Here is a 10825-nt window from a genome sequence, read left to right on the forward strand (position 1 = left end):
CGGTTAATAAAATAATAATATTAGTGATTATGAGATGGGGTCATGTTGGGTTAAATAAATATGGATAATGGACTTGGGATAATCAGTAAGAAACACCACGGGCTTAAGCCCATGACCCATGATATATATACAATAATTACCCCATAATCCATAGATTTCTACCCATTCCATACACCACCCAAAACACACACTTAAGCTCTCTCTCATCTCTCTCTCTAGCCGTTATAGCAAGAACAAACCGAGCATCGATCCAAGGTAATGATAGTATGATACTGTATGGATCCAAACCCGTTAGATCTAGTCTCGAAACGATGAGCTGACACCTTAAACCGTTAAAGTCACGAGATCCGGATGGAATCGGGTATAAATCGATTGAAAGATGAGTTTAGGGGTTACCCTAGCTCAGATCCGGATCGAACGGAATGAAAAACGGTGGAAAATGAGTGGGTCTCGCTTTTCCGGCGAGATCCCGGTTTCTAGCGATGACGCGCCGGAAAGACGACGCCGGCGATTAAGGGAATATCAAAATGTCAGAGAATGTTTCTGACCTAACCCTAGAAAGAACGACGAATTCGCTATGCAATTCGTTAAGGAAGGATGAAGAGTTAACCCCCTTCGTTAAGCCATTCGTTATGGAGACTTGACGAATGAACTCTCATTCGTTAGGCTGGTTCGTTATGTCAATTCGTTAAGGAGAAAGTAACGAATGAGCTAGATTCGTTAGCCCATTCGTTACAGGGAAAGGATGAATGAATCCTCAATTCGTTATAAGGGTTAAATCGTTCTATAAGGGTCAATTCGTTATACAGGTCAATTCGTTATACAGGTCAATTCGTTATAAAGGTCCATTCGTTATGATCCCCCATTCGTTAAAGAACTGAATAACGAATTAGATTTTGAGAACTGGATAATGAATTAGACTTTGAAAGAATGACAGAAAGGTCCTTGGACTTAGAAAAGAATAATTTAATTACATAGAAGCCCTTGGACTTTATTAATTGATGAAAAGATACCTTAAAGGATTAACGAGTTAACAATAAAATATTATTATTGAATTCTAATGAAAAACGTGTTAAGACAAAGAAGGTGTTTAGAGCAGCTTAAGCCAGGGGCTCTGCCCCTTGGACCCCGCTAGGGGCTGCCCCCCCCCCAGAACCTCGCTGCCAGGGGCGCTGCCCCTGGACCCCAGTTTGTGGAGGGTTATAATTAAACTGGAAACGCGATATGGGTAGTGATAGTTAATTGATACTTGTAATTGTCATACAGTTAGTCGCGCATGGCTAAAGAAAGGAATAACCATTAACGGTGAACGTAACAAATCTCAGATGAGTTTCTAGCCCCACTTCATTGTCATGTTTCGGGGCTGTGTGCATACTCAATGTGAATGTTAATACACTTACCTTAGATGGTAAGTGTATGCTATAATGATTTATGTGATGGTATGTATGAATGTATGAATGAAAGCTCGTCAGTGCGTGAACGATATTCGGATATTGCATGTATTGGCATGGAAAGTAATATTTAGTATGTCTTGTATGAAATATGTATGTATGAAAGTACGTAATGAAATGAGTATGTACGAAAGTATGATTATGTAAAGAAAGGTATGTATGGTTATAGCACGAATGAAATGTATGGTTTAAGTAGGGAACAAACCCTAATAATATCTGTGAATGTAGGTAACAGAACTTAATAATATCTATGAATGTAGGGAACAAACCCTAATAATATCTGTGAATGTAGGGAACATACCCTAATAATATCTGCGAATGTAGGGAACAAACCCTAAAAATATATGCGAAGGTTATAGGGCCATATGCTCTTTATACTGTATATGTATGAATGAAAGTATGTTTGTATGTAAGTATGGAAGAAAGAGTGAATGTATGTAAGTATGTAAGGAAAGATGAAGGTATGTATATTCGGATACGTATTTACGTAAGTATGTGAATGCAATGTATGTTTCCTGATTAACTAGAACTCACTCAGCGTAGCTGACTTTTAGTATGCATGTAGGTTAACAGACTGAGACAGCTGGTTTGAGAGGGACACATGGCAGAGTTGAGGAGGCTGGCATTCGAAGATTTTTCATGATGTTTTGAATGCTATAATTTATGTTATGTTTTAAAAGACAAGTTATGGGTGTTTGTAATGAATGATTGAAGTTTTATTTATTCCGCAAGAGTTTTAATTAACTCTGATTTTTAGAACTATGTTTATGAGTAAATGCAACGCCAAAGTAGGGCATCGGGATCGGGGCCTTACAAAAATCTTACGCTCGGTTATTTCGGGTGGTTTTGCTGAGCATGGTATTGCCCGAAAGTGGGGAATGATGGTTCAGGTTATTTCTAGGATTCATTTTATGTATGTTTTTTTTAGAGAAAAGATGTCACACCCCAACCTAAGACGGAAATGTCGGGGCATGAGCTGATTGTTCACAGCTCTCAAGGTACTATCATGCATTAATTTAAAATGTGGAGATATCTATTAAGTTAAATTAAATATTCAAATAATCCAAAACAATCTCAAATAACAAAGTATACAATCATAAAAGCAAAAAAAAAAAGAAATAAATTCAAGTATTTATAAGTCGGTGTCTTGATAAGTTTCTTCTAACTTAATGCATCATTTAAATCTCTTCCAAAGCTTTCAATGAATTAAATCTAAACCTACATATGCCTATAAAAATAAAATAGTTTTGTCAACACAAGGTTGAGTGAGTAAAACACCAGTTAGTTTAAAGAAAATATAATATATAAGAAAATGAGAAAGATGTCCTTAATGCGGTATACAATTAAGCCATAGCACATAAAAAATTCAAACAGATAATAAAATGTGGGCTAAACCGCTGTCATGCGAATTGGGTGTTAGTTACCATAAATGAGTTGTCGGTGAAACCATTATCATGCGATCGGGCGCCGACCACTACGACAGTCGTATGATCATACTGTTATTGTGATTATGATAGACCTCTCCGTATGCGGACAATTAAGCAAATAAACATATAGCAAGTTAGGCATTAAACTGATATACACACAAGGATTAAACAGTTGCAATTGTGAATGCTGTATAACAGGTAAATATAATAAGATACGCATATGTCCCCAAAAGGATTTGAAATAAGTAAAAAGGGGAGTGAAATACTCATCTTAACAATAAGTGAGGGAAAACAATGCGGTAAGAACAATTATAAGGTAATCGCCATGCTCATCGAGAATATCAACGGAAAAATCCTAAGAGTAATAATAGCTGAAGAAACACTACGAATTAATAAATGGACTAAAAGAGTATTGAGATATGAACGGGTATTTGGAAGTTACAATAATTTATTTAAAAGATTTATCTTATAAAAAATTATTATATGACAAAATAAATCCCTTTCTTTATAAATATTATTTTTATTTAAAGTTGTATTAAATAATATTAAATATTTGTTTATAAAGAAAATACATTTTTTTAAAAAGTATTTTACCGATAACTATTTTAACATAAGACATATTTTAATTATCTATTTTAAATTAAAAACCTTTTTAAGTATTTATTATTAAAACTTTTAACAATTTTAATAACTAATATATATTCATATACATATCTATAAATGTTTGGTTTTAACAAAGTTCAGAAAAACAATTAGTTAATGTATTGGTTTTAATAAAATTCTGATAAATTATATTTAAAATGTTAATTAATGATAATATGATTTATTAACCCATAAAGGAAACATTTCCAAAAATATAGGGTTGGGGGTTCAAACCCGCGGCTCCCAGCGGTCTGAGTCCTAACCCAACCACCCTAGACATCTGGGCTAGGGAGTTAACTGGTTATAACCTGGAACTGATATTATATGAACAAACTGACGTGAACCATAAACCTATATGAACCCTAGCACAATCAATCGGCTAAAACGTTGTATGTTTGGCCGATTGATTATGGGGTTAATGTAATAGACATCACGGAGAGGAGAAACGTATAATTAATTACCTATAAAAATGGTTATACGATGGTTAATTGAGAGAACAGTTGCCGGCAAGAATGAGCTCAAGAACACGAACTAAACAGCGATGTTAATTCAATTTGTTACAGGGGTTTTGTCGGCGATGGTATAAGGATCGTGTATGAGGGTTTAATTGAACTAAAATGATTGTTAATATGTATATTGATAAACGGGTTGAGACGGTTTGGTATAATAAGCAATTCGTATCGTATATGATTGATTTCACATAATTATGATTGTCGGTAGGCTGCTTATGGTATGATTAACAAACTACAAGATTCAATTTCCAAGTTTATGAGGAGAAATGAGGTCCAAGCTTGCCAAATTGAGTCTCGGGTACACGATAAGGGTCATGGGCATGATTATATTTGATGGGTTAACGGGTTGGGTGATCATAATAAACAGAAATTTTAGTTTGGTCCTTGGAGTATAGAGATAGGAACATTTAGGGGTTAAAGTTTAGTCTAGGGTTAAAATTGTATTAACTTGAAAGTTGTTATATATATATATATTAAATAAATAATTAAACACTAATATTAAAATAACTAAATAACTCTATTAATGCGATATTTTATTAATAAAATTTCCCGAACATCGAAATGGGTCGGGTGACGAATACAAATATTAAATGGAAAATCCGAGTTGTTACAATATCCCCTACTTTTAGGAATTTCGTCCCGAAATTAAAGAATACTAGAACAAAACTATTAAATTTTGAAGAAAAGTAAATTTTAAAATATAATTTAAAATTAATCATAATACGGAACTTTGAATAGTGAAGCAACGCTTCAAATGAAAATCCAATTAGTGCACTTATATATAGGATGTACCAGCGGCGTATCCACCATGTCCTTATAATCTCTTCATTTGTGCGTTATCCCAACTACTTTCAAATCTATATTATGGCACACATCGTTCATATTATGATTTCCATGCGAGGAATTGGGTAATTACGTGTCGACCTGTAATTACTTAAATCTTCGAATGGTCCACATAACTCTTTTCATTGTGTGGGTTACAAAACATTTGAAAGACATGATTTTGAGAAAACAAAAGTTTTAAGGAGTTTTTAATTATAAAACTAGAAAATCACCAATGTATAAAACATTTCAGAAGTTGCAGTGGATTTTTATAAAACAAAGAAATTTCTAAGACATCTTTTAACGTAAAAGTACGAGTCTTGAAAGTTGTAAAGGAATAACTCATCAATAGTCGAAGTTAATAAAACGGGTTGTGATGAATGAAGATAAGAAAAGAAGATGGAAGTAGGTTTTAATAAACAATCTACTTAAATAAAAAAAACTTTATTCATGAGATAACATATTCAAAAGATAAGTAGTATAAATTGAAATAATCCAAGGTCATAAAGTGGCGTTACTATTCATAATTGGGAAAAGACAAAATAAACTAAGATAGAATGAGAAAATCAGCAAGGATCTTCAGAGTCCGTGAGTAGTTTAGTTGGTGTGACTTGAAGCACCATGAGGAGTTGCATTTAAGAGAGCTTGAGCATTCAAGGTAGATTGACTTGGAATAACTTGGATGGTTTGAGCTCGAAGGGGTTGCACGGTTAGGGCTTGATTAGAGTATGAATGGTGAACTTGAGCTTGCGGGTGCAGAGTTTGATAGAGTTGGGCTAAGTAAGGTTGATCTTTATTGATGAACGGAACTTGGAGGACATGGGGTTGATGGGTTTGAACTTGGTGAGAATGGGTAAAGTAGTAGGGTGCAGTCATAGCTTAAGCTTGGTGAGCATGGATAAGTTGAGGGCACATGTTGCAAAGATTATTTGGGTCTCCACAATGGTAGCAAGTAAGGGTATTAGGAACACCGGGTTGAGCATGCGGGGCAGCTTGTACATTATACGCGACACGATAAGTGTTAGCAAGGTGGCCATAACGATTACATTGGGTGCATAGTCGGAACGGGGTTCGAGCAGGGTGATAAAGACAAGACTGATGTGCGAAAATATATATGTAAAGTAAACACGAATCACAACTAAGCTTTAGAAACCAAATGACCTATCCTAATTCATACAAACGCCAAGTGTACCGGTCGCGGATAGCAAAGATAAGGAAAGTCCGGATATCAAACTCGAAGACACGTGAGAATGGCTCCGATTATAAACCCTAATCCAAGTCCTACCCTGAAAGTTTTCTAATTGATTTTATTATTTATTTTATTTTATTTTAATTAAAATTAAACTAACTAAACTTAACTTAACCAAACTAACTGAAAAACTTAACGGTACTAACGAAGCTCTCAAATATGATGAAGGGGAACCACCTAGGTAAGGTATCTTAACGAATTTCAATGACGCTCGGGTGACAACGAACACAAAAAAAATCAGGTTCTAAAGATAATCTAATTAGACAATGACACGGAAAAATAGGTCCCCACAGTCAGTTTTACTAAAGACCCCCTAAAAACGTCTAGAAAGAAGAATAAAGCATGGGTGATTTTCTAAGTACCCTAATGATTTATTACTTGGTCCGTATCAATTTAAAAAATTCCGCTAAGGCTCGTAATCCTAACAAACCTGGTGAATAAGGGGTAATTCAATATTATAGATTAAATAACTTGGCTTACAAATTAACATAATCAACGGCAAGAAAACCGCACGTGGTCTCGCAACGGCTAACTAAATCGACTAAACCAAAGAGATAAACTAACTCCTAATGTCTTGGTCCGACTAAAAGGAGAGGAACTACTGAGATAAACAACTCTAACCAATCAAACCCTATGGTGACGTCTACCACAAACAACTAAAAAAACCAAGTAATTAGTCTAAGATGCAATCCTAAACCGAACACAAAACTAATTCATGTAAAGATAAACTCACACGGGGTTTAATTAATAAATTATTGAACAAACTCAATAGCAATCATATAATAAAATCATAATAATATGAACTTTAATATATAAAATCAATTATATGTTCGTTAATCAACCCAATACAATTGTCAACACATTTTAAATCAACTAAACCTAGGTAGTTCTAACAAATTTAGCCACTGATAATAATCATAATAATAGCCAAGTAAAAATATATAGTAGCCAAACTCATGTATAATAATTCTTGAATGTAGAAAACAATGATTAATAAGTAAATCTTAATAATAGACAAACCAATGAGTGCTCCTAACTCTTGTGTCTTGAGAATCCAACCTTCTGCCTTAATAATGTTGCAGTGAAGGTAATAATAGTAGCTCCTTTCTTGTTTGTTTGAAGTTTTGTACGCTGTACAGAAAGCCCACAAAGCATCATCTAATTTGTCGGACCAATTCTTTTGGTTTAGCTCAACCGTCTTCTCAAGAATGCGTTTAATGCCCCAGTTAGTCACTTCCACCTATCCACTATTCTATGGGTGGTAGGCAGTCGCAAGCCGATGGGTGACCCCATAGCGTTGCAAAGCCTTCTCCATCTGCGCGTTGCGGTAGTGAGTACCTCGATCGCTAATCAAGGCTTTCGATACACCAAAACGAGAGAAAAGATTTTTCAGAAATCTCAATACAACTCGGGCGCCGTTAGTGGGCAAGGGTCTGGCTCGACCCACTTGGAGACGTAATCAACTTCCATAAGTATGTACTTGTTCCCTTTAGAAGACGGGAACCGGCCCATAAAATCAATACCCCAAATGTCAAAAACCTCGCAAACCTGAGTAACATTTTGTGGCATCTCATTTCGGGATGAGATGTTACCGACACGCTGGCATCGGTCACGGCTTTTTACGAACGCGTGAGCATCTTTGAAAATCGAAGGCCTATAGAATCCTGAATCGAAGACCTTCTTAGCAGTAAGAACAATACCATGGTGACCTCCTGTCGGTCCCTCGTGACAGTGGCTCAAAATCTGCCATCCCTCTTCAACATCCACACATCTCCTCACCAGCTTATCAGCACCTATACGAAAAAGAAACGGGTCGTCCCAGATGTAGAACTTTACGTCAACAAAGAATTTCTTTTTTTGCAGGTGAGACATCCTCTTAGGGAGGGAACCATCGACGAGGAAGTTCGCTATATTGGCAAACCAAGGGTAGCTGCTATCATGGGATTTGACAAACATAAGATTCTCTATCGGGAAATGGTTATTGATGATGACCCCAGCATCTCCAATCTCGGCCCTCTCAAGACGTGACAAGTGATTGCCGCTACATTATCGGCCCCCATTTTATCGTGGATTTATGTATCAAACTCTTGAAGCAGCAAGATCCATCGGATAAGACGAGGCTTAGCGTCCTACTTGCTGAAAAGATAACGAATGTCAACATGATCAGTGTAGACGACTATTTTGGACAGAACAAGATATGACCTAAACTTATCAAATGCAAACACTATAGCTAACAGCTCTTTCTCGGTGGTGGTGTAGTTCTTATGAGCACTGTTCAAGGTCCGGCTCGCATAGTAGATCGGATGGAAGTGCTTGACCTTCCGCTGTCCAAGCAATGCTCCATCGGCATAGTCGCTCGCGTGGCACATCAATTCGAATGGCATAGACCAACCGGGAGCAATCATGATCGGGGCATTAATGAGTTTGTCTTTTATAAGATCAAACGCCTCGATACACTATTCAAAGAAGATAAATGGAGCATCTTTCTCTAGTAGCTTGATCATCGGTCTCGCAATTTTCGAGAAATCGTTAATGAACCGACAATAGAAACCTGCATGACCTAAGAAGCTACAGATGGATCTAAAAGAAGTGCGCAGGGGATGATTAGAAATGGTTTCAATTTTAGCTCGATCGACCTCGATCCCCGCGCTCGAGATCCTTTGTCCTAGAACGATGCCCTCACGTACCATGAAGTGACACTTCTCCCAGTTGAGGACTAGGTTGGTGTCGATGCAACGAACCATCATCCTATCAAGGTTGGAGAGATAATGATCGAAATAATTCCCGAAGACAGAAAAATCATCCATGAAAACCTCCATAGAATCCTTGATCATATCGCGAAAGATCGCCACCATACATCGCTGAAAAGTTGCTGGAGCGTTACAGAGTTCAAAAGGCATACGTTCATAGGCAAATGTGCCGTAGGGGCAGATGGATGTGTTTTTCTTCGAATCATCGGGAGACATTGATATTTGGAAATACCCGGAGAAACCATCCAGAATATAGTAGTACTGCTGACCCGCCAAATGCTAATGCATCTGATCAATGAAGGGTAGATGAAAGTGATATTTCCTAGTGGTGACGTTCAGTCTATGGTAGTCGATACAGACTCTCCAATCGGTCACGGTCCTAGTGGGAATAAGATCGTTCCTTTCATTGGTGACAACAGTCATGCCACCCTTATTCAGAACCACTTGGACTGGACTCACCCATTCGCTATCAGAGATGGGAAACACTATTCCCGCATCGAGGAATTTAATGATTTCTTTCTTAACGACCTGTAGCATTTTCGGATTAAGCGTCCGTTGAGGATGAACGATGGATTCGAAATTATTCTCCATGAGGATTTTATAAGTGCAGAACGAGGGAATAATCCCTTTAATGTTGATAATATTCCATGCTATCACCTCCTTGTGCGCTTTCAGCACCTTCAACGACTTAAACATCTCGACCTCCGTCAAGGCAGACACGATGATGACGGGTAGCTTCCTATTTTCATCCAGAAATTCATACTCCAAATGATCGGGTAGATCATTAAGTTCTAAGGAAGGAGGAGGGCTCTCAATGAAAGGTCGGTCTCTCGGATCCTCTCACACGATCTCAACAGATGACTCTGAATCTAGGGGTGGTGACACGGTGTCATCCATCAATGGTTGAGCGGTCATGGCAACCATCTCGTCTTCTAAAATCTCCCTATCGAGAACCTGTGGGTCCAAGGTTGGTCCTTTACAGATGTCAGTGAAATACTCCCGCACATGTGATACGATGGTGTCAACGAAATACAGGAATTCGTCCGCCGACTTAGGGTGCTTAAGTAACTGTCATATGTCAAAGGTGAAGTTACATCCCCAACTTCTAGAATCAATTCGCCCTCACCGACATTAATCAAAGCCTGTGCGGTGGCAAGGAATGGTCAGCCAAAAATGAGGGGGACACTATCATGCTCATTCATATCCAGAATGACAAAGTCCACCGGGAATATGAACTTGTTGATACGAACAAGCATGTTCTCGACCACCCCTCACGGGTATTTCATGGAACGATCAGCAAGCTGGATACTCATTTGGTTTGGCCTCGGTTCGCCAAGACCCAACTTACTGAGCACATAATACGGCATAAGATTGATGCTGGCACCAAGGTCGGCCAAAACATGTCGAACTGTATCGTCACCTAAGATGCAGGGAAACGTAAATCTCCCAGGATCGGCCAACTTTTCAGGAAATTTGCTCTGCAACATTGCATAGCACCCAGCACTCAACGGAATAGAAGAGACCACGACTAGCTTCTCCTTATTGGAAAGAATGTTCTTGAGGAATTTGGCATATTTGGGCATTTGAGTAAGCACGTCAAGGAAAGGAATGTTCAGGTGAAGTTGCTTGAGAAGTTCGAGGTACTCAGAGTGTTGCTCATCGTCTCAGATTTTTCTCGGTATTACTTGGTAGTGAACCTAGTGCTCTCTCGGATAACTGGCTGGAAATCTCTCTGACGTGATGCTCAAGATTAGCTAGAGATATGGCCTAGTTCTTCAGCATAACATCGTGTTCCGCAAATTTCGCCTCATTTGTCACTCGGTTCCTCTCATCTCGCTTCAGCAGCTCAGCCATCATCTCCTCCAAGCTTTCTTCTCCTCTCTCCCTACTTGTTCTGAACTCTCCTGAATTGAACTCCCCTGCCCGAATAGATTCTGTCGACGGTGGTTTTGGTATTGGGCTTGGTAGCCAC

The 10825-nt window shown here is 38.0% G+C and overlaps 1 protein-coding gene across 1 annotated transcript; it reads right to left on the reverse strand.

Moving 5' to 3' along the window:
* Window positions 1-10124: 10124 nt before the first annotated feature.
* LOC143534707 (uncharacterized) lies at window positions 10125-10436 on the reverse strand. The gene has a single exon (XM_077029136.1). The coding sequence runs from the start codon at window positions 10434-10436 to the stop codon at window positions 10125-10127; it is 312 nt and encodes a 103-aa protein (XP_076885251.1).
* Between the last annotated feature and the right edge of the window lie 389 nt (window positions 10437-10825).

This window comes from Bidens hawaiensis, unplaced genomic scaffold (assembly GCF_021521415.1).
Source record: "Bidens hawaiensis isolate Kalapana, Puna unplaced genomic scaffold, B.hawaiensis_p1.1 tig00010300_1, whole genome shotgun sequence".
Taxonomy (NCBI): domain Eukaryota; kingdom Viridiplantae; phylum Streptophyta; class Magnoliopsida; order Asterales; family Asteraceae; genus Bidens; species Bidens hawaiensis.